Source organism: Serinus canaria, chromosome 1A (assembly GCF_022539315.1).
Source record: "Serinus canaria isolate serCan28SL12 chromosome 1A, serCan2020, whole genome shotgun sequence".
Taxonomy (NCBI): domain Eukaryota; kingdom Metazoa; phylum Chordata; class Aves; order Passeriformes; family Fringillidae; genus Serinus; species Serinus canaria.
In genome coordinates, this window is record NC_066314.1 from 47,150,625 (window position 1) to 47,175,721 (window position 25,097).

A 25,097-nucleotide genomic window follows, 5' to 3' on the forward strand; every position below is an offset into this window, starting at 1 on the left:
TGCCCCACAGCTGCTCCAAAATCATTGCTGAAAAGGAACTCAAGGTACCTGCCAAGCCTGGCATCTCTGCACAGGTATAGCACTGCCATGCTGGGGCTGCAATGTTTCCAGCGCCAGAGCTAGAGGGTCTCTATCAGCTTCTTTGTCTGCATCCCATGCACAACTCAGCATTGAGAAGCCCAAGGCAAAGGAAGCCAAAAGAGACTGACAATGTTGCAATGCCTGGAATAAGCCAGAACTTTCCAAGAAGCTAGACACAAGGAAAAATTTCAAAGAGAACCAACCCCAGCTGCTAACATAAACAAGTTTCCCATCATTTTGATTTGAGCAATTCATCAGTTTATCCCCTCAGCATGTGATCAGGGGAAGGAGCACAAAGCACCAGACACACTTAAGGCTCAGGCTCTTTTGTTGACGATCTAAGTGTCTAGTAAACACTTGTGAATTAAACCTGACAGTGAGTGTTCTGCTTGACCAAGATTTTTGTTTGTTTTCCATCAAGTTCTTGCCAGTCTTGCTAGGGAATTAAAGAACCTTTTAAAAACTAAATATTTATCAGAAAACAGAGATCCAGAGAAGTTCAGGAGATGAACATAACATAGAACTTCTTTGGTATTCAAAATTTCATCTTCTTGCAGGGTGACCCACTCAACAATCCTTTCGAGTAGCCCACAGCATCACAGTTATTTAGTACTGCCCCAAACAGATCTCACATTTTCCCTCATTGGTCTCTACAACAGGGCAAAATAATACCAGAAAAAAGACAAGGATGCAGCTAAGCAAAGAGACAAAGTCTATTTTCCCTCCTCTGCTTCTAGGAGACACAGATGGTCACTGCATTGCTGCCACAGCATACCAGATAAATGAACACATTGCAATTGAGCCAGATACAGAGGGATGCTCACACAAAGCTGAGGGTTGTTCACACAAGGCTTCCTTACTTTAAACTCAGGACTAGTGTTCAACAAACCCTTCCCTGTACAAAACACAGTTCTCAGTTGACATAAAGAGATGCTTTTCCTAAGCCAATAACTACTATAGGAGCTATTACCTTTCCGGAGAACATTTGTTTGATCAGAATACTCCACAAGGGTTGGGATCTGCTCAACAATGTACAATGCACCATCGTCAAGGCTCCTCTGCAGCTTGACCTTCTTCAGGTCTAGAACCATGTACTGATTGTTGTAGGTTCCTGGGTATGAGAACAGAGGGAGTTACATGTCCTGCCAAGGGAAGGAAACAAGCACAAGAGGTAGAGGGAGCACATCTTTTTTCCTAAGATGCATATGAAGGTGCATATGTACTTACCAGAGTTGCACTTTGAGAAGGTCTCTGCCCAAGTTTTGCCATCATTTGCCATCATGTTGGCAATGCGGACCCTCTGCCAAGCTAGCAAGGATTCAGGCACCACTTGCTTAATGAGGGTTTCATTGAAAACACTGTTGGTAGTCTGCAACATTACCAAGCCACTGCCCAGTATGTAAAAGTCATCCAGGGACACCAAAAAGCCTGAAACAGCAATAACACAAAACTGGTTATCTTTGTGAACCTTTGATATACTCATAAAACAAAACAGAGATAAGTCATGAGGATATGGATGAGTCCACGCATGTGAGTGTGTGAACTCAAACTGTACATAGATTAAAGATGAGGTAGTAACTTCTGCAAGGGCTTTGGGCCCACCTGTCAACACAGTTTGAAATGAGAAGCTGTCACGCTTTCAAGACACCTAATTCTTTGTCTAAAGCATTTGCTTTGTGTTTGTATGCCGAGCCTGGAAGCTTCTCCATAAGTCAACCTATGTCTTATGCTAAGGATTACATAGCCTAAATGCCTGTCAAATGTTTGTTTCTAACAAAGAAGTGAACTAAATAAAAATTCAACAATGAAAACCAAAGCAAAGTACAAACTCCACAAAAACACTTTCATCAACTAGTATCAGTTTTAGATTTTTACTCTATAAAGACAACATAATTTAATTAATTTGAATTAATCCCCTTAATTAACTCCTTCTGTATTAAATCAAGCAGAATAATCTTCCTTCTAGTTTAATGTTTTCCTGTCTAAGGTATCTTAAAAGCATCTCCAAGACACAAGCATCTCTTAAATCATAAACCACATCCTGCATATGAGAAGCTCTACCTATTCCTCTTCCTGACATGTTGTCACGGGGGTTTTTTATGCCTGCCAGCTCTGCAAAGTCAATACAGTGATGGATCTGAGGGCAGGATTCCCTTCCAGGTTACATGCCAAATGAAGTGCTGGGTCCAGTTGCAAACGCTTTGCCAGAAGGTGACATACAGAGCTGCAAAGGTCAGCTATATGCCTTGGATAGTATGGGGACTACTTGTACAGCAGAAATAACTTGGCCTTTGGATTACTCAGCAGATACATGGCTGCCAGGCTGGGGAAGAAAGATTGTTAACCGAGCTGGTCATGGGGAAGTCATACAGAACCTAAACTCTTGTTAAGAAGTTTTTGATAGTATCAGTCTTCAAAGAGTACAAAATCTGAAATGCTGTGTTACAGCATAATAGTTGAGCTCCTCTATGAAATCTCCCACAGCAAATTTTATTAACACAATCTGCAAAGGTCACCAACCTACAACAGCAAAAAAGACAACCCAGCTCTGCCTCCTATTCCTGGGCTTTTATCAAAAGGTAAACCACCTTAAAGCAAAAGTAATGTTTAAGGGCTCTAGTTCAGCAAAATTGCTTTAAAGAAGCAGGTTCTCAAATCAGAACAGATCCAGGAAAATACACTGTGTGGACATCCATTCTCTAAAAAAATATCAGTAGAGAATAGACTGAGCACCCTGGCATCTGGTATTACTCATGGAGAGAGAGGCAATACATTATGTACATTATCAGCAGAGATCTCCCTCAAATAAGTAAGGACAAGAGAAACATCTTAAACTTGGCTCTGCCAGTCTATTTTACACAAGGACTTGGGATACTCTAGCATTAATCTGCTGCATAACAAGTCAAGTGGTGCTTGCCCAAACACAGACAATAATTGAAATTGTTGAAACAATTGTGATGTGAATTGTGCATCAATTCCTGTGGGTGACAATGCCAAGTGTCCTACTTCAAAACAAACCAAGTAATTTCTCTCTTCAATTTCAATCAACAGCTGAGATCGAACAGAAAAACTTGACTCAAAACAAGTGCTAACACAAGGAATGATGTTGAATTAACTGAAGGTTGAACTTTGTAATTCAAATAAACTGCAAAGCTCAGCTAAGCTGAAAAGAAGGGGATTTCCTTGTGGGCCTTAGTATTTACCAAGTTCTATCCTGCAATGTTTTATAACACAACATGCCCTCCATGATACACCATTACCAATAATTCCAAGATGGCATTTTGATTTAAGGCATAGGCAACTCTGAAACAAAGGGAAGCTAAAACACAAGCAACAAGTTATCCATGGTAAAGACATCCAGAAAAATAAAACCTGAGTAGAGAAGTCTAGAGATATCACCAGATGTTTGATGTCCCCTTGAGCCATTCTTCTAAGTGTGTATGAGAATCTGTTGTAATAGAAAGTGTTATCTCACTGTACACTTCTTCTATGTTTTTCCTGTAAAACCATCTCTGCAAACCCACCTCCCATTTTTGTTGGGAACACTCAGTCAAATTTGTTTTGTTTTATTGTTTTTTTGGGGTTTTTTTAACCCCTCTCTCCAGTGAACCTGATAACTCCACAGAAAAACAAGCAGAAGTACTTCTGATTGCATTTTCTGGATCTGATCCATTTAGATTCCATTTCCAAATGCCACTTGAAAACGGAAGTTTCCAGAACATGGGGTTTCACTCACCATGACATTAATCAGCCAAGCAAAGCAAAGCATTTTTTGCAATCTGAGCCACAGTGTTCTCCAGAAAGTCAGCACATCAAAGAGCATGTGGGTGGCAGCACGTTCCGGGGTACTATGCTTTCTGAACCAGACAGCATCAGCTTTTTTGGTGCTTTAAAAGGTCACTGTGCTCTTTCAAGTGCAGCAAGGGTCAGCTTTACAGGTTGGAAGTCAAAGCTATGAGGTCTAGCCCACCTCTCAGGATGGGAGTAGCTCCTGGCTGAGATGCCCAATATGTATAAACACATTTGAATATGGGAAAATAAAGGTATTCTAAGGACTAGCAGAGAATCAGCAGCTGCTTCTCATGTCAAAACTGAACCCATCAGCTGCCTCCCTTGCACATCTCTCCTAGGCACTAAGAAACAGCACATACCACACTCTGGTCTAATCTCCAAAGTTCACCAGACACTTTCCTTTGTTTCTCTCCAAGTTTTAAAAAGATGCTGGAGGAAGCAGGGAAGCAGGAAATGGTCTGGCAATATCTCATGAGCAAGGTATTCCTGAGAACAACGGCTACCAACTTTTCCATGGTTTGTTCCTCCCAGCTCTTCCTCAAGCTGTGGGGAAGGATTACGCTGCATTAACAGCAGATTACTTCAAAGCAAGGGACACAAACTACCTCTGTCTCCTGCCGATGGATGGGTGGATGTGTATATGACATGTGCAGTCACCCATCAATACAATTTATGGCACCTTACTCCCACATCACCACCTAGCTCAACCCAGAAAGATCCCAATAACAGACCAGAGGACAAAAGGTGGAAGTAAAAGTCTTCAACTGTTCTTCTTCAGCTGTTTTGTTTAAGCTGCTAAAAATCAAACTAACATACTTTAAAAGACTGTGGCTCAGCACAGAGAAGGTAGTTCACTATCCAAACCAGAGTGCTTAGTCAAAATGGTACATTCCTGTTCTTAAATGGAGTTCAAAAGAGCTCCATCCAAATGGATGGAAATCCTGGAAGCTGCAACCCTTCTGCTATTTGAAGAAAATCCTAAATTTTACCAGTTAGTTTGGCTCATTTCTTTGAATGCCTCAATGGGCAGTGTAGAGAATTGACTGGAGGTGTGGAGGGAAAGGGGCACAGAGAGAGGAGAGGTGCAGGTTTCTGTCTGATCCACCACTAGATATGTGGCACAAAACATAGAACCTATCTTGTCTCTATTATCACTTCCTTACTCCCTCAAATGAACACAGCTTCATTCAACATTTGTGAGGAACAGTAACATTCTCTGTACAATTTCAGTTCTCTCTGCTATGCATTGATTCACAAGCCACAGGAAGTACTCATGTCCAGAGCTTGAAGAAGACAATAAAGCTCAAGCTTTCTGTTCAGAGACATTCCTCCTTTCCAAAGGTTCACAGAACTGTCCTACATGCAGCTCTGCAGACAAAGACTATGAGCAAAAGTCAAGTGAGAATTAAGGTGAGTTGGTGTGGAAATGAGCAGCAAGTTAAGAAATCATTCTGCAAAAACAGAGATTACAACTTCCAATAATTCTTACTTGACTGTGCCTCTGCAGTACTACTGCTGCTCTGAAGGGGAGAAAGCAGCAGAGAAGAAATGGTGTTAACATTGGCAGAACACTGATAACTGCTGGGGAAGCTGGGATGGTCTCTAACTCCTGCCTGTCCTTCTACCTGCTCACTCACAACATGAGCAAAGAAGTGCAAGGCCCTCCAGCTGTACTACAGTGCACACCCTAACACAAATCATGGTTAGTCAATAGCCTCAGAACTTCTAAACTGAGTCACAGCAAATACTAATTTTTGCAATCTAGTAGCCCGTCTTTTGAAATTCAGTAAATAAAGAAATAATATGGATAATTTTACTCTGTGACCCCGGGAGAAATCATGGATTTGGCATATCCCTTCTCAGAAGACAAATGACCCCTTAACATTTTCTGACACACCTTTTGGACAGCAGCATAGTTTTACTTTATATTCTATTTTACTGGATGACAACAGTCTTTGAATAACTCAGTTAAGTGTCACTGAAGGCCTAGAAGGGCACCTGCCTTTTAGTGCTCTCTGTTTCCTCCAGAAGTTAATAGTTCTGTGTCCATAGGATCATGCTACTATTCAGGAGAGATTACTAGGTTGGCCTTTCTTACTGGTTCTTATGTCTATCAGGACAGAGACTAAAAGCAGGAACATTTATGCAAGGAGACATTACAATTGTCAGGTTGAACCATGGCCAGGAGCTGCAGATTCCAGAGTCAGATGCTCTGAAAATATCTCCCATCATAACACGGAGCAGAGGAATTTGGCAGTTGCCTCCTTCCTACGTGATGTCCCTGGAGCATTACTAGGCCAGTGCTTACTCATGCCATGGAAAACTGCAAGTCTGTGAACTACACCCACAGCTAATGCAATTTGCTGCAGTCAATGGACCCGGCTTGTCTAGTGCTTGTGATAGCACCCTGTAATCAGTGAGCACCCTCTGCACACCACAGACCTCTCAAACTTCACTGTAGCCATGGGAACTATGCTTTGCAACAGTTCTCACTCATTTTATTGGTAGAAGTACACCTTCCCACATCACTATGCCAGAGCCCACATGGCAATGGGAGGCTGTCGTGGTTTGAAAGGAAGTGGTTTTTTTTTTGGAGACAGTGGTTAGCCCAGTGGGGGCTCAGGTGTGAATATTGGCACCTGTTTGGACCAATGAGGAGATGGTTCCGCCTCTGAGAACACAGGGTATAAAGGTAGAACTCCCAGGAAGCGACACTCTCTTGCTTGTCGGTCAGCAAAGGCATCAGGTCAGTTCTCTCTCCCCCTCCGGCTGTAGGCCGGGTGGGGGAGGGGAAAAGGCCACGAGGCGCCGTGAGCTAGGCCGCAGGCTTTGGATCTTGGAGAGAGAGAGACCGGGGGGGGGGGGGGGGGGGGGGAAGTGAAAGGATGGAGGGGTGGAAGTAGTGAAAGCACCGAGCAAATTCCCCCCCCTCACCCCGCTTCCTAGAGAGAGAGAGAGAGAGAGAAGAGAGAAAAGAGATAAGACGCGCCGGGCAGCTCCTGGAAGTCGGCCAAGAGTGTGAAGAGAGTCCGGCACCTAGAGATGATTTTAACTTTTTCCCTTCACGATGGAAACCTTCCAGACGTTGATCCTCCCGGAGGACAGAGATAAGAACAAGAAGAAATGGACAAGTGAAATGAGAGGTTTGTGTGAGTAGGGAGTAGTGGAGTTAATGAGAAGAATTTACTTGGGAAGAGATAAACGGAGGAGCAGTTTTTTTCGGCTGTGGACGGACTAACTTTCTATTGTAACACAGAGACTGCGGTTTTGGGGGGAAAGCAATGGCTCAGACCCAAGAAAGGCAGTGAAGAGTAGTGGTAGGCAGAAATCAGAAATGAGAAGATTTCTGTCGTGAAGCCCTTGCCCCGGGGGAAATGGGGGGGGATTTTGTTATCCCAAAAATGGAGAGACTGTCGTTTTGTGGAACTGACCAAAGTATCCTTAAAAAGAGAAACCCCAAAAGCAATCTTCTGGTCCATGTCCATGGTGAGAGCATGGAACATGGAAAGGGGTTAGTCAAGAAATGGCACAAGGAGAAGACTCCTTCCTCTTTAATAGAATGTATTGATTGTTAGAAGAAGGATAATGGACTGAGAATTAACACCTGAGAGATGGGGACTGAAGGAAGATTGGAATTTGTATTGTATGTTGTAATGTGGGTTGAGAGGGGGAGGAGAAATGTGTTTGAAAGATTTCCATTCTGTTCTCTGTGTGTGTGTGTGTGTGTGTGTTAATAAAGTTTTTTTTCCTTTTATTCCTAAATTGGTGTTTGCTTGCTCTGTTTCTGGTCACATCTCACAGTAGGCACTACGTGGATGTGTTTTCATGGAGGCACTGGCATTGTGCCCAGTCCAAAACCAAGACAGAGGCTTTAAAATAAGCCACCTCTGCAGACCTCAGCATTCTCAGGGAAGCACACTGGGATTTTGTATACCAATGAACAGACCCAAACAATTTCAGCAAAGCAGTAGCTGATTTTCAGGTATCCTGCCACACACTATGCTTTACCAGTCTCATAAAACCGTAATATTTTTATTTCCTTATACAAAGAATCCACAAAAGGGGACAACTGAAAGACATCACCACAGACATCCACTAAAAATAAAATGATAAATGTTCTGTGTGGCTGATCATGATCCCCAGTTTTGAATCTGCAGCACAATGCAGCATACAACAGTTGCTAAACAGAGCCACATTCTTGTCAAGGGTAGTGCTATCATCAGTATTTCAGCTGAGAGATATGAGAGCAAGAATAACCTCATGAACATTCACGTGATGAACAGAGCTCAGAAACCTTTGCTTTGGACCAAATTATACAAGCCTGGCAAAATTCCTTGCAACAAGCAAGTGAAATGCCTCCAAGGCAATCATAAATACCCCAAGCTTTTGAAAGGCTGTACACTCAAGAGACATTCAGATTACCTCTACCCCCTTCCTCAAATTAAAAATCTCAGGTGTCAGAAAATGCTGCATTCCTGAGGAGGGTCAGACCCCCACAGAAAAAGGTTTGTTTTCAATGTGAAATGAATGCAACTGCTTTTCAAAACATTCTCCCAGTCACAGTCTCAGGAGCCCCTGCCATGAAGAACCCTTGCCCTTACTGGTAAGGCCTTATGGTAAGGCATCATAACGCAACAAAGCACATTTTGAAATCAACAACCAACAAAATTTCATGAGAATGAGATAGCCTCCTATGGTACTTACTTAATTTAAAATGTTTTATGAAGATTTTTGACTGTTTAGGTATTTTTGAACTTGAAATTTCACCTCTAAAAACTTATGCAATGTCAGCTCTAAGAGGGCGTTACAGATTTGCTTTGGTTTTTCACGTTCCCATTTCTTGGTGCTATTCTGTACCAAGAGTACATATTTTGCTACTCAAACATTACTTGCTGGCAATTTCTAACATTTGGCCTAATATTCCCAAAAGAATATTTTTCTAAATATTTTGGCTGGCTATATTACTAACACACCAAATAAGCATTAAAACATACTTTTCTCTGCAATAGCTTATAGAGAAGCTGTAAAAAGGAAGATGTAAGGGGAAAGAAAATAAGACCCAAAAAACAACAAAACAACTGAAGGCTCCTGAACCCAACATCAAAGAAGCCGATACAATTTCAAACAGAGCAAGTGTTTGATACTCAGTAATAATCCCATTACAGCACCAGTCAGGTCACAGCGGTAAACAGAAGCGCTCAGAATTGCTGTTACCAAACACATGAATGCTACAGGCATGGTGAGGAGTTCAGCACTTGAGATGACTGCAGACTACACAAGCAGAATTCAAAGCAGTATGCTTGTGCCAGAGGCAAAGTATTTAACCAGTACTATTCAGAGCACTGAAGGTGATTAGTCAACAACAAAAGACAACAACAACAATATCATGTTCAAGACATAAAATTCAAGCTGGCATTTTATCTTCTTGGTGGCTAAAAGTTCTAAGGTAGATTGAAGCCAGTGCTTGTTGAGTTACCATCCTTTTCACAGCCAGGACAGCTACAAGACAGTAAGGTGGTCCATGCCAAATTGAGTATCTACATAGTTTTGGTTTTCTTGAGTTTACCTGGGTAACTACTGAATGAGACACGGCCGGTGCTGGTGTATGGATCAACTATATTGAAGTTCCAATGCTTATAAATTCTCAGTGTGGCTGCATAAGTAAACCAGCTGGAATGGGCAAAATATATATTCTCATATCCAGGTAGAACCTGGAAAACAGAAGCAGAAAGATTAATAATTTCAAACCCCATGATATTCTGCATGTTTTCTACTTGATAGAAACTGGGAGAACTACTTGTTATAAGTAGTTTGATTAATTGCCTTATTGAAGAAAGAGCAGATTCTTGTGCTTTTAGCTGAGTACTAAATGAATTTCTGAAACCTCTAGAAACAATTCTTGCCCATGTGTTTTTGAAATAAAAGATCGTGGGGTTATTTGGGATACCTACATCACATGGTATAGGTTTTCCCCCAGTTTCATTTGGAATATTTCTATTCACACATTCAAATCAGATCTTTTCAAACATATCCAACAACAATTTAAAACATGCTGTTTCTGTGAGAATTCTTCTGGTTAATTTTGAAGTGAAGCACAGAAGCAAATGCAAGTAAATTTAATTTGAAAAGGTAAATATATCTATTGATGGTACATCTCTTGAAAGTATTTCCCTGGTTCTACAATTAGTTGCTAGCTCAGAAACCTCTTACTGTAGGCAAATGCTTCAGTTAATGTTTCTCAAATTAAGGTGAATATTGTTGCTCTGTGATACATTGAGTCTCTGGATGCTGATTAAATCTTCCTTAATAATTTTAACTGAAAAATGTAATTGCCAACATGATGCATCAGTCACTTCTCTTAAAACTGTGGAGTTTTTTTCTGTCATCACTCCTACTGAAAAGCCATTCAAAGGTATCACTATTAACAGAAAACATCAGCCACTTGCATCCATTTGTTTTTATGTTAGCACAGTCCTTTATTTTAAACAATCCTTTTCCTTTTTTCCCTGCCTATCTACCCAATGTATTTGTAGTCACTCACAACACCACTTTTCAGACTTCACTTCTCTAGGTGAATTAGTTATTCTCATCCAGTCTCCTCTCCCTGGTAGTTCCTCATTCCCTAGAAGTTCTAGCAGCTTTTCAACACCCATCTCTGTGGTTTTGGTTTGGCTTGATCTTTTCCCTCCCCTTGAACACAAGTGAGAAAAACTGGACTCAAAATCCTATAGAGGCACAAATGACAACCGCACACATGCATCTTGATCGTTGGCAGAAGTCTCTTTATGCCCACACAACATGAACAGGGAAAACTCCAGAAATGCAGACGCAAGACACTGCAAATCAACACAGTCACTGGAGATTAAGTTCTGGTGCTCACCTTGATCAGTGCAGAGCAGTGTCCCATGTCCCACTGGTATCTCCCATGGCCTCCTGAATCCACATTGCATTGGCCACCCCGTGCAGAATAATCAAATAATGCAGGAATAAGGTCCAACAGGTCTCCAACTGCATTCAGAAACTGGACATCAAAGTTGCTCAGTGGCTGAATAAAGGAGATGACAAAAAAACACTTTGAGACAGAAAAATATCAAGACAGCCTCAGTGGTTAGAATTTTTCTTTTGCTCCAGAAGGAAGCTCTTGTATGGTCTATGAAATGCCAGCTGACAAGGCCCAGATGCTCACACTCAGTATGGCACCAGACACTGAGAAAACTTTCAGGATCTGGCCCTTGTAGTGGTATTACCAATGCTACAATTTCTGATGCAAAAAGGAAGATGTAACTGTAACTCAAGAAACCTTAGTGTGAGTTTGCAAGCAGCATGCCAATCAGTCTGTTGTTAGGGATTTACTGAGATACAATTTTTTTTTTTGTTTTTCTAGATGTCTTTGGAGCATCTTCCACTAATGCTCTTGGGAGGTCTCAGATTTTTATAAACACTTCAATTAAAGACATCCTCAGAACTGAGGAGGAAGAAACAACTGAGGGAAAAAATGTTAATAAATACCAATCAAATAGCTGAATAAGGAAAGTCAGTCAAAAGGCACTCTGCTATGTGCTTTAGAAAACTCCTTATAGTTGGAGGTAGCCAGGGTTAACATCCTCTTTAGAACCTTCTCTTACTTTGCCTCTTCAAAAATAAGAGCTTAATAGTGATATAACCTCAACCTTCAAATACCGTGTTCTAAATCTTTCCTGTTCTTGCTTTCATCATGCCTTTTGTTAAGGCAAGGCTTAAGAAAAAAGTCCGAATGCACATCACTGTGGTGCTGTGAACAGTAATTTTATAATGCCACGTAATCATTTAGCAAAGAAATGCATTACTTGCAACATAAATCATTGTTACTAAACCATATAGCTGACCTCTCTACAAACCCCAGTAAAGGGGGACAAGGAAAAATGAAACGGTGTCAAATCCATTTACTTTTTATTCAGAACAAAGTAATTCTGAATGTTTTTATATTGAATATAATATAGTAAATATAAAAATATTGAATTCTGAATTCTGTGTTATCCATCTGCTGCACTGGGAGAAAGAATCACCAACAGGAAAACCTGGTTTTGTGTTTAAGACTGTCTGATGTGACATCACATAAGCACTGTGCTCCTCTAGAGTCTCGGTAAAACAAAGCATTCAAACAGAAGACATAGGAATCTGCACTGCACGCCCAATCTGAGAATTTCAGGAGTGGTCTGAAGCATCTGCCACATTATTGTCCACTAGTAAGAATTAGACCCAAAAAACTGCATCATAACAATGCATGATATAGGGCATATTACAATTTTTTTGTAATCACCTTTTCCCATCTCACACAGCAATGTCAGAAAAATTCCTTATATACGTCATTTAGATTCTGAAGAAGAATGAATGAACTAAGCTGACAAGCAGAGAGGTGGTAAAGCCACCTCTAAAGTCCTTTTGCTAGAATGTGTGCCTCCTTTAGGGTGCTGTCCTGAACACCAAAACAAAAAATCAATTTGAGTTTGAGTTACATTGAAGGAAGGGAGAAATAAACTTACAAAGGGTAGCAGAAAGGAGAGAACCAGCCCTAAAGGCTTGCCTACATGAGACATTAAAATAGGCAAGTTATTCTATAACAATTATTTTCCAGTAACTTCTCCCAGCCTGAGCACTCTGAGTACAAAATAAGGAAGTACAAATAGAGAACTATCCTGGAGTCATTCTAGTATTTAAAACTCTGACACCTTTTTATTCAAGAGTAATATCCCTGTGTAGACAAGCCCAAGATTAATCACAGTGTTGGAAGAGCATTAGGCAAATGAAAAGGCTTTATGTTCTTTGAGTGCCCCTCCCTCAGAAATTGTCTTGACAAAAGGGTTGGGTTTGTTTACTGGATATAAAATGTTGCTAAACCTGATGGAATGATGTCACATTTTAACATTAAAATGTATTCAAATTTTGACATCACTCTTAAAGATACCTGTAAATATAAAATTCAAAATACAGAAGTTTACAATGTACATTGCCTTCACGCAGATCTTAATGGAAGAATCTACCTAAAACAGTCCTCAGGGCAACAGACTCCATGCAATAAAAACCCAAAGTTTAGAACAATACAATACAAAGCATGTCCTTCAGAAAGAATAAAAAATACATATACTAGTGCTACTATCAAACTATTCAAAGCCCAAATTTCCTTTCTGCAGTAAGACTCAGTTACTTGTGGTAGACACAATGGTTCTACAATATTCAAGTAAGGCAATCTGAATTTTAGGGGAGAGCAGAAAAACAGAACATTTCAGAGTTACGTGTGTGTACGTAACCCAGGCTCTCATTTAAGAAGCACCTGGCTCTGGTTTCAACTACCATGCATAGTACTGGAAAACAGAATTAAAAAATTAAAAGCAGATTAGCTATGAAACAGCTTGTTTTTCATTCTCCTGAAAAGGAAATAGCTCTATACAACTTTGTCAGTTTCTCAGTGTTACAATTCACAGACTTCGTAAACACAGTTACTTTTCTTCATCCCCTTTATCTCTCTTAGCATATCCATGTCAACCAAACACCTTCTCAGGGCTCAGGAGAGCATCTTGTCTATGCATATGATCATGCATGCTGCAGGGAAACATAAAAACCTTGAGACTCATCTCTTCCCCTTCTCTTTCTCATCTCTCTGGTATTTTGGGAGTTAAGGGGAAAACCTTCCTAGCCTTTCTTCTACAGCATTTACTCTTATTTTAAGCTTAAGACAGTGGGAACAATTCTCCTCTACATATACAGAATATGTTGAATTTAGAAGTACACATAGCTTTCCCAACAGCAAGGAGAACATCAGGCAACAAAATACAGACTGTCATATGTTGAGTTTTGGCTTGGTTTTGTTTGGGGTTTTTTTCGCTTTGTTTGAGCGTGAGTAAAAAAAAAAGGAAAATAAAAATGCCCCAACTCATACAAGAGATATTTTTAATATTTATGATGTTCATTACCACCACAAATACAAACTATTGAACTACCAGAGATCAAAAGATAGACTTGTTCCTGAGGATGATAATCCAAAGACAATAAAAACATGGAAAGGATTATTTTATTAATGAAACAAAATAGTATCTACTAAAGGAAAGAGGTAAGAAGAGACTTACAAAGCACTGAGGAAAACGTGCAATAGAAATGATATTTGCTTTTAAAAGCATACAGAATTTGTTACAGACACTTTCAGTATGAAATTTCTTTGATTGTTTTATTATGGGAATTGACTAACAGAAAAGTATTTGTTACTGGAATTGTTGTCAAAAAAAAAAAATCAAAACAATTAGGTTAATAGAACCAAAGTACAATACTTAAAAATAAGAAAAAAAGTCATCCACTAGGTAAATTTATTTACATTTTGGATGGTAGATTTCTTTAATCACAAGGAATAAGGAAGATACTGGTGGTGGTTTTGCTCATTTGGTTGGTTTTTGAGTTTAGTTGGGGCTTTTAAGAGCCAACAGTGTACAGAAGCTGAGTTTATTCTCAGATAAATGGATGTGTCAAAGCTAGAATACTAGCCAGAAGCTTTGCAGCTGCACCTGTTTTTATTGCCCGTGTAAGCTCACAGCAACAGCCTTCAAGCTCTATTTCCTGAAGGAGATCCTAACAGCAATAAATATGCACACACAGTGGTAGCCTAATCTCTCAAAAGTACTTGAAAAGTATCATGGTATCCAACAAAATGAACCCCCTGTACTTTTACAGAACATTTTACAGAATGTCAGGTATCATTCTGATGCAAAGAAAAACTAAGGACCTAGCTGCAAGAGCAGCTGTCCAAAATGTACTCAGAGATAAGGACTGATGTTAACTTAGTGGCTGTGGCAAAGAGAGGAACAGTAGCACCATTTCCAGTAAGAAATACATACACAGTGAACATTTTTGCTTGGAATAAAAGAATATGCATCTCAACATAGGAGATAATGTCCAAAGCTAAAATTGTGCCTGGCATGCAAAAGAGTCAAAATAAATCCCACCAATTGCTGTAAGTACTTCTGGGAAAAGAAAATAATATTTCATGTGTATAATTCAAGAATGGAGGACACATATATTTTAGCCTGAACCACACATCTGAACTTTCACCAAATGCACCATCCTTATATAGACATGCCAGTGAGATCTCTAAAAAGAGGATAAAAATTATTCAAACACTTCAGAGGTCAGTGCTTTTTAGTATCAAATGCATAGTTAAATAAGCATCAGGGAACACACTTTGCAGGCAGGACATGCCTGTTACAAAGAACCAACTCAGACACAAACCAGCACTTTTCCCTACATGAATCTAAAAGATTCTGAAGCAGCAAAAAAGCCAAAAACCTGATGAGCTTTACAGGGCTCTTCAGATACAGGAGTTACAAAAGGATATTAATGTGTTCTTTTCCTAGAAAGTCAAGGTTTCTAGTGTTTTCCCCTACAAACTCAGGTCCCTCAGGATGGATTATTATTACAAACAGTTGGGTTTTTTTCCAGTTTGATCTGGCTTCCCATTCATGAAAGCCCCAGAGTGACTTCCATGCAAGAAAGATGTACATTTTATTAAAATGCAGCTGTTTACAATTCAGAACTCCCAACTTCTCAAAATTCTTGGTATGATTAACCTAGGTAAGAAGGTCAATGACAATTACTCAAGTCCTTCTTCTCACACTGAAAAACCTATTAGATGTTAGACTTTAGGACAGCATTTTAACTGCCACATCTCTAACAGAGTTAAAGGAGTTCTGCTATTACATACAAGCTGATCATCTGGAATACAATTCTAATTGAAATTAAAGAAAAACAAATGATGAAAAAACACAAAAGAAAAAACCAACTAAACCACCACCCAACAAAAACCCAAAATCTATCCCACCTGACCTGCCACAACATAGACCACATCTTTTGTAACCATATATTTTTGAGACTTAAAAAACAGAAAAGTAATTTAATAAAGTAAAACATACTCTAGGATAGAAAGGCTTTTAGGATTTGAAATCTAATGCTTGGAAAAAGAATGAAAGCTTTAATTCATCCTGTTGCAGGTACTCTTTATACCTAAAGGGTCATTTGCTTAATAACAATTGCAAAGTGACAGCAACAAGCACTTTAGAAGTGCCTGTCCTTCCAACATTCACATGGATACAAAAGCCACCCCCAGCTTAATCACCATGTGAGTGCCCAGGGTTCCAAGCCCCTTGTGAAGAATCTCTGGTTACATGGGCCAAGTGCTCAGTCACATTATCTACACTGAACAGCCACACAAGATTTTGCAGAATGGCATAGAGAATGCATACTTGCCACTAAGTATCCTATTTCTGTTTGTGATTTTTAAAAAGTGGATCTCCTTCTCCCATGTTTGTCCACTGACATCCCAGCCCCAGCTACTAAAAAGAGATGCAGTAGTCTTACTGATAGTTTGTGTAGTTTAGCCCACTCGAGGGCTCCCATGTACAGACCATCCAACTGTGCAATAATATAGCCAGCATGCCTCCAAAATGGGTCATCCTTATTATTTCTGATTTGTTGTCTTGTCCATTGATCTTGCTTCCTGCAGAGGAACAAACAAGTTGGGGTTTTCTTGGGTTTTCTTAAGAGTATAACTAATAATGCAGGGAAGAGACAAATACATTATCACCCAAATTGTCCAGTCCTACTAAAGATTTGAGGCAAATCACACTTTGGAAATCCTGCAGATATAAGCATTATGTCCTCCAAGTGTAAATGTTCAGACTTAAGCAAAATACCTTACAATCATGTGCCTCTACCAGATTTTAGTGTCAAAGAAGGAATTGGACTTCATGTTTGGGGAGGATTTTGCTATAGCAGATTTAGTCAGTAAAGGGAAACAAGTATTTGATAGGTCGGATGAAACATTCCCTTTTAAATGTCTAAGAATAAAAATAGACTGACATTTGAAGAGCCTCTTTCTCTCCCCCAGGTTCAAGTGCAATGAAGGCTTTTTGCTGGTGGTGCTCAAACACTGCCTGAGAACCACATCTTTGCTCCTCTGAGTAACAGGTGGGAGGCAGACAACTGTACCCTGTGCCAGATCCAGTCAAGAGCCAAACTGCCCAGGCTTAGGGCATGAGGCAACACAAGTTAAACAGACCCTAGGGAAAGGGCCACCAACATTTTAAGGATCTCTCAGAATTCTCTCTTTTGCTGTGCACAAAGAGCCACAAAAGAACCACAGGAAATGAGAATCAGATGCTGGCCTCTTCCATCCTCCTGTATCTATCCATCCAGCACTATGTAAAGTAGCAAAATAGAGAGGACAAACCTGTAAAGGAAGCAAACTCTTCCAGCAGCATATGGGTGAGAAAACCAACCAGAGTTAGCTTTCTAGAAACAACAAAATGCAAGAAGCATGTCCAAGGAAATAGGGATATGGTTGGAGCGTTTAGGGCTAAGGACTTCCAAGACAACACAGCAATCCATACTGCAAAACTGCTATAAATTAAAGCAGTGATGCAGGAGTTGAGGATAGAGGCAACAGAAAAGCAACAAAAGACCACCTAGTATTGCCCCCCTTCATCCAGCAATGCACCTTGGGAAATACATCTGCTATGCTGTGTCATTCTAGGAAAAAACCACACATTGATACAGCAGCTATCCCATTTTTCTCATAAGGAGGAGCACAGCAATGCTGAAAAATTATAGCAAGGGAGCACTACAATTCTTTGTTCTATGTTTTGGATAAAACCAATTACCTTTATATATGCACACCAATAACAGTCAGATATTCAACCTCTTATGGAAAGGGCAAGACAAGGCAAAGATCAAAAAAAATAGTCCCCGAAAGTGACCATTTCACTCAAGTATTTGTAATGGAATAAAAACACAAGCCTAAGGATATCAAAAATAATTGGTAATCACAGCTGAGTTTCCCAGTACCTGGCCTGGTTCTTCTCCTATTGTAGTTTCCCCACCAGTGTAGCTGCATTATTCAAGCAGCTACACTTTTTTTTACTTTTGATTTTTACAGCTCAAGTGAAAAGTAAATCACAACATTTGTGATTAGAATCGAATTTACATTGGTGGTAGAATAAAATACTAACCTAACAGAAGAAGAAAAGGATGCACAATGCTAAAAAGATTAAGGTGCCAGGAGACCACTGTTCAGTGAAATATTGAAAATATCAACTTTTCAAAAAAGGAATTTTACTAGAATGACCTTCAGAATTCATTGCCATTTTCCCCACCCTTTGGCAGCAGTGGTTTTAAACATTTCTTGGAAAGAATCAGAATTAGGGAAGGGTATATGCACTTCTTCATGTATATTTAGAATTTCTTTTAATAATAATGGCATTCAATCAGAGGGGAAGGAAGCATATGTTTCCCTCAGCCCATAAGGAAGAGAATAAAAAAAGGTTGAAAAATCTGTCATCCTCCAACTCCAAGTCTTGATTGATTTATTTTTAGCAAATAAATACATACGCCATAAAATTCTGAACTCCTCTTCGAATGGTGGGAGTCTTAATTAGCTGTGGATACATATTTGCTGCATGGTCATACATTTGCCTGAAAGAACAAGAGTAAGAGGAGTTATTCCTTTGCATCTTCTGTTTACCAACAAGTTAATTCACATGCCTTGACAGACAAGCAACACAGTCCACAAAGTAAGTTTTTCCTACTCACAGAAAACACTCCAATGCATGACAAATAGCAAAAGTAACACAAAAGGATTGCTAAAATGTGACTTAAAATAAATTACTTTGCCAATGTCTGCTCCAACTTCTGCACAATGGAAAAAAGATAAGCAAAAATGAGATTGAACAACTTCATAAAAACAACTGCACATTCAGGGAATATTTGAAGGCCAGAAGCATCTTGAAAGCATTATCACATTAATTTAAGCACAACAAAAATAGTTTTCTGGAGACCTATGCTATTTGGAATCAAAAGAACCACAGAGGCAAAGGTAATATAATTTGCTGATTCAATTCATTTCATTCTTCAGAGAGAGAATTTCAGCATGATATCTACCATGTTTTACTTGCCAGTAACCACGTTCCTTTCTGTTTAAGCTAAGTATCTCCATTTTTAAGTGTGTATAAGATGATCCTACATGTTGCCACAGAAACTCCTACTCGTGGCAGCCCTAAATAGACTCAGTTTCATACAGACCAAAATTCTTGTGGTTTTTTGTGTTGTTGAATTCAGTTAGCTGTGTTATACACATTAACTATTAAAAACAAAAGTTGAAAGGGCTTTGTTGCTTGTTGGTTAGGGCTTTTTTGTTTGTTTTCTTGAAGTGAAGTACTTCAAGATGAAATCAACTGTTAAAAAAATGCTCAGGAACCCTGAATGAATGTATCCCGTCCTTTTTAGCTGAAATGTAATTGTCTGATCCAAGTCAAAATAAAATTTCAACATTTCTCTTAATGTGAGTCAAACTTGACCAACATTTTTTTCAGTCACTGATTAAATTGGGAGAAAAAAAAAAAAAGGGACATCAGCAGAGAATTATTTCACTGAGGTCTGGAGTTGATAGAGATAGAATTACATCCATCATCAGTACATTTATCTCCTACCAAGTGCTGAGAGAAAGAAAACAGCATCTGAGAAACAGATACCAGCCTCAAGGAAAGCACATGCCAGCAGGGCAAAATTCCTATAATAAAACTCATGAGAGCAGCTTTCTCTGGGAAGGATGCAGACAGGAGTTCTTCCCAGTTTCCCTCAGGGCATAATTAAAGAACACAGACAGAGATATTAAAATGGTTTGCTGATGACTAAAGAATCATCTATTGACCTTCTCCCCTCTTTCTGTCCCTTGCCCCATTCCCAGACAATTGCATGAACTTGATAGCACGATCCTGCTGCTTCTTATCTCAGCTCTGGTAGCATTCTGACAAACAAATCTAATTGTCTCACACGTTCAGGCAAAACAGTAATTGAACAAAAATGTGATTTCTTTTTATTTGTAGTTTGAATTAGGTTGTGGAAGGGAGATGCTTGGACAAGAGGGGAGCATTCTACAGCTTTGCACCATTACATTTTTCACAAAACAGCAGCTTCAGCAACAATTTTAGTTCTAGAGTTTTCTGTCTCCCATGTAAATAATATATTTTCTGTCTTCCATGTACATAAAATATCATAGTCTACTTCCAAAAGACTGCAAGAAAAGTGGAGAAACAGATCAATATTCTCCACCCCTGCATATTCACAGAGAATTTGGCAAATTAAAATCCCAAGTAATTTTAGGAAGGGAACTAAAAACATACTCTATACTAGAAATCAGAGTTCTCATGTCACTAAAGAGGAGCAAATAGCACAGGTTGGTCCATCTGGCAGATGATAATTTAGGGATTAGAGCCAGATGAGGAAGATAAAACCCAGCTAGGACACTGGCCTAAAAATTGCCTAAGCCAGGACAAATGATCAGGCTTCCAACTCAACCATCAGCTCTACTCTCTGTTTTGCACTCAGAGGTTCTGCAGATTCTACAGCAGTAGTATCTTTAAGCTGTTGTGACTGATGTGGAGACTAGGTTAGGTTAGAATTGTGACTGAAAACACCTTCTTTAATGGTTTCACTCTTATTTGCTAACAGAGGACAAACAATTCCTGGAACTGATGATTTTTTTAATGACCAAGGTTATCAAGAATTTTTCCCCAAGTTGCTCTCTTCAGTATTTTTTTTGCTTTAGCAAAGCTTCTACATGCATGCCTTGTGTGTTTTGCAAGGGCATTATTCTCTGAATTAAACTGGATCACTACAGTAAAGCTTTGCAACTACATCTAAGGCCAAACCAAGGCAATTGCAAATCTGGGACAAGAATTCCAAACCTAAAACCAGAAAAGCACAGTCCTCCTTCTTTAAATTAGCAAGGAAGATGACAGGACTCCGGTCAGCTGAGGCTATATGAGGAAAGAGTAAAATTAATGTTGCTTCAAATTTAAATACTGTTTTTAGGCACCTGGCATGTCCTATCTGGAACTGATTTAAAACAATGTCCCAGATTTAGATGTGTTCTACCACAAAGTAAAGTCAGGCCTCTTTAACACTTCTCAGTTAGAAATGGGGAAAGGAAATTCATACCTAAGAAAGCCAGAGCAAGTACCTTGACTAGATATGACTGGACTTTGCAGAAAGGAGAGAGATTTGGGATAAAAACAAGTGCTTGGATCCCCAGACACTAGGATTCAATTTATCCAATGTCTAACTAGGCATTTTAAAAACACAGGGATACTCTCACACTCTGAATCAGGTGTCAACACTAGGAAGATGAAGCATGCTCTAGAGAAGACTTCCATTTCTGCCATCACTGGAAAACTGGTCTGACTATTACTTTTTCTACCACTGACCTATACAGTTAGAGCTGAAATTAATTATGTCCCAGTAATCCAAGGAAAAACAGTTCCAGCATGTTTCATATTTTGATTTTTTTTTTTAAATCTCATTATTTTGCAGACTGTTTACATTCCTACTATAGGCAAGGCATATACTTTTAAGAGAGATACTTTGTCACTCTTTTGCTTACATGTTAAAGGCCTAGCTGGCTCTGGAAACTCTCCTTCATGCCCTAAGAGTAATGTGAGATCTGAGCTAGCTGAGAATTCCTGAAGGTCTCCAAACTGCAGGTCAAGTTGGACATCCTGCTCATCCAACAGCTTCTGCAGGAAGCTGTACTTCAAAATGCGTTCAGGCACCAACATTTCCATCCTATCAATGCATCACATCAGAGCTCTTCCTAGTAGGACTTCTAGGATTTCTGCAAAGAGCCACCCTAGGTCTGCTTCATGAAGTCTTTATCACACACAGATGCAAGACAGCTGGAGACCATGGAATTGTTCAGACTACAGGCAGTCATGTACTAAAAAGCTCTTCAATTACCAAGCACACCCAACGTTTTCACACTGGAAGGCTGTGCCTGAACCACCTGAGGTGCTTGTACAGGTAAGTCACATAAGGATCTTCACTCCAGCAGCTAAGTGGCTGACAATGCAAATAAAGCCTTTCCCAAAGCTAAACACGTACCTTCACTCTCCCTTCTTCTTACCAAGAACCTAAAAGGGAAGCTGAGCTGTGGACACCAACGTGTGCAAAAGTAGAACGAGACAGTTTAGAGACACCTTAAAGTTGTGATGGTGCTAGAGTTTCCCTAAAACATGCTAAATGGGCCAGGCAGCCTGATGGGAATAGAGAAGCTGATTGAGAAAGGCTGTTTCCCAGTTTTACTTCAGAAAACTTGTTTAACTGTCCCACAGATAGAACATCTGCCTGCCTGTTAATTAGGATTCTCTAAATTTCTAGGCAAGATGAAGGAGAAATGGAGTCCTGAGTGAAATCTTTACATCTGCAGACTTAGGGAGTTCTCACTTCTCCTGCAATTTAGGAAACTGCAAACACAGTCTATAAAAGGATTCATTAGTTGCAGTTTGGCAAATAAAACCCCACCAAGGTCATGCAGCTAAAACCTGAAGTAGTTGGGTCTCTGTCTTATCAAGGGTCAAGAGAGTACACCACTACTTAATCTCTGTTCCTTACCTGAAACATTTTCAAAAGGTATAAGCTTCTGGAGAAGCCTTCTTTATCTAAAATAGCTTCACCCAAACTGACAGAAAAAACTTGTTTGTCACACCCAGTGAGAAATACACTTGTACTGCAGGTACAGATGGACAATGGAGCAAAGAAATGGCCAAAAAATTAAATTCAGACAGTATGTATAATATTTGATACTCATTTTATTGATAGCAAGCATTTTCAGGTTTTACACTGAAGAGAGATTTCTTGGTGGATTTTCTCAAAAAGTATCCCCAGAAAAGGCAGACTTTGGCTACTTCTGGTTTTGGATCTTAAACCTACTCTTGCACTTAATCTCCTTTCAAACAGCTAAATTTCCCTTTTTGCTTAAAAGCCTAAGTCTCAAACCATTCTTTTCCATATTAATACAAACCCTCAGCTTCACTTCTGTTCATTACTAGTTTGCTATATCCACTTCTTTACAAAGGGCCACTCAGTGCTGGAGCTGTTAGCCCTAGAGTAACAGCAGTCAGGGCTAGGAACCAACCTCAGTAAGCACATGACCTGCAGAAGGCAAAAGCCTTGAGCAGAACAACTTGGATAACTTAATTTCTGTGAATCTTCACTTAGCATATATGGAAAAAAAAAAAAAGGGAGAAAACCTCCTTCCTCTAAAACTTAGCCTAGAATAAGATAGCAGAAAAATCCCTGCAGACACTGTTTCACGTTCAAACCACATAAAAAGGAACAGACACACACTTCAGTTTCTTTCAAACCAAGGAAGACACATAAGTCTACTGTGGAGGCAGAAGAGGAAAGGCTGTGAGTTGTTCCTACTACAGCACTACTTGCCATCTAATTGAGCTTAGCATGGACTGGGCTGCCTGTAGTATGACAAAACTTAAGTTTAATCACCTATTGATTAACACACCTAGGTAAAGCCTTAGGAAAAAAACCTGCTAGCATTCCCTAGATTCAGGGATAGTTTACATAAACTGGCCGAACAGTGCAAGGCATTAATCTCTCATGCCGAATAATCCAACAACAGATGTCTCATGAGCTTAATTTCCTTTTCTGTCTGGAGTACAGGTTGTGTACTATGAACTTTAGGACTCCTTCACTCTCAGAAGTGTTTTGTTACTGACAAATATTACTTTATTGCATTTCCTTTATACACTTCAAGAGGCCTAGGTGCCTCACCAGTAAAACCTACTAGAGAATCACATTATCATATGCCCAGAGAACTATCCATAAATATTAACTGATCTTATAATCTTACTAATTAAATGATTATAATCTTGTCCAGCAGCTGTATCTGACAAATGTTCAGCAGACAACCTTCCCTTGCTGGCCTGTGCAACACAGCCTATGGGTATTTATTTCAGTGCTCTGAAAGCAAAGCTGGTGAAGCCAAAATGTCAAGTCACAGCAGCCACCACAAACTTCTCCCAACATCAGAATTTTGGAATTTTTCTTCTCCTATGACTATGTTGATACAGCAAAAGATGGAGCTTGTTCAACAACAAGCCACGTTGTCATGTTCTTAGCTGTATCACTAGCTATAGAGAGTCATGGAATCTCTTAGAAGATTGGAAAAGACCCTTAAGATCATCAAGTCCAACCTAGCACCGTCATCTGATATGAGGGAGTACTTCATAGTATCATTTTGCCTTCCAATTTAGCCATGCAAAGAACAAAGTTTGGTTAATTTTTTTGGTTGGCTATTTTTGGGGGTTATAGATTTTTCTATTTGTTTTATTTTAGGAAAAAAACCCCTGCACTAGATTCGTAACAAGTACAAAATTCTCTCACTTTTCATAGATGTGCACTGTGGGGAAGGCTCGGTCCCTCAGGGCTTTCAGGAGAACACTAACCCTCCTAGACACACCCCAGTCTGCCTTCAGGCCTATAGTGTATATTTTATTTCTTTTTAAGTTGGCCAAGACAACTCCACATGCTGTGAAGTTTCAGTATCTGCTCTCCAGCAGTTTCAGTTTCTTGACAATATTTGCTAAAAACATCCTTAAGGAAGCCAAGCAGACCTTGCTAGCTACATTTCTCCCTGCCTGAGCTGCTCTCAGCTGCCTGATCAGCCACCAAACTACAAGCTGGGGAAATAACCACACCTTTTGCTACTCCTTATGCACTTCCTTACACTTAGATTATTATGTGATTACATTACTTAAGCAGTAATACAGATAGAAACCCATCTATCCTACCAAGGTGTTGGGAGATCCTGCAGGATGAGAAAGGGAGGGCACATCCTGATCCCATAATGAAGAAGCTGTACTTCATACCTGCTAGTAATTAAAAGAATGGCACACAGATGGAAAATTTATCCTTAGTTTAAATGGAAAGGAATTTAGGACAACGAAAGCAAACAAAAACCTCAGAAGTACAGAAATCCACTGGAAGTGCCATGAATTGAGCTGCTTCTTGAGGTACTTACGGAGCTGTGAGATAGCCTTCCAAGAAGCCAGCAACATACATAATATCTTCATTGCTTAAGGTCTGAGAGCCATAGCCTGCTCTGATCTCCAGGACTCCCCAGCCTGTTGTCTGTAGACTGTTGTTGTAGAAGCCATAAGCATCTCCACTCCTGTCCAGAGTATTCCGGACCTGAAGTATTTTTTCAGCTCTATTCCAGTACACAGTTGCATAGCGGAGTTCTGCGGTGGAAAAGAAAGGAGACAAGGGAAACAAATGTAAGTAGGTGTTTCCTATGTAATACTGAAATGTCAAGACAGTATTTTAGCAATTTAAAAAGGTTAATTTCATAGCTTTCC

General features: G+C 39.7%; 1 protein-coding gene across 1 annotated transcript in view; it reads right to left on the reverse strand.

The window, feature by feature from the left end:
• Positions 1-25,097, reverse strand: part of PLBD1 (phospholipase B domain containing 1) — a 38,866-nt gene that overhangs the window by 7,199 nt on the left and 6,570 nt on the right. The window contains exons 2-8 of the mRNA XM_030238340.2: positions 24,761-24,980; positions 18,280-18,363; positions 16,252-16,390; positions 10,754-10,918; positions 9,440-9,584; positions 1,309-1,509; positions 1,052-1,192 (exon numbers count right to left, since the gene is read on the reverse strand). Coding sequence (XP_030094200.1) covers positions 1,052-1,192; positions 1,309-1,509; positions 9,440-9,584; positions 10,754-10,918; positions 16,252-16,390; positions 18,280-18,363; positions 24,761-24,980 — 1,095 coding nt within the window. The remainder of the gene's footprint in view (positions 1-1,051; positions 1,193-1,308; positions 1,510-9,439; positions 9,585-10,753; positions 10,919-16,251; positions 16,391-18,279; positions 18,364-24,760; positions 24,981-25,097) is intronic.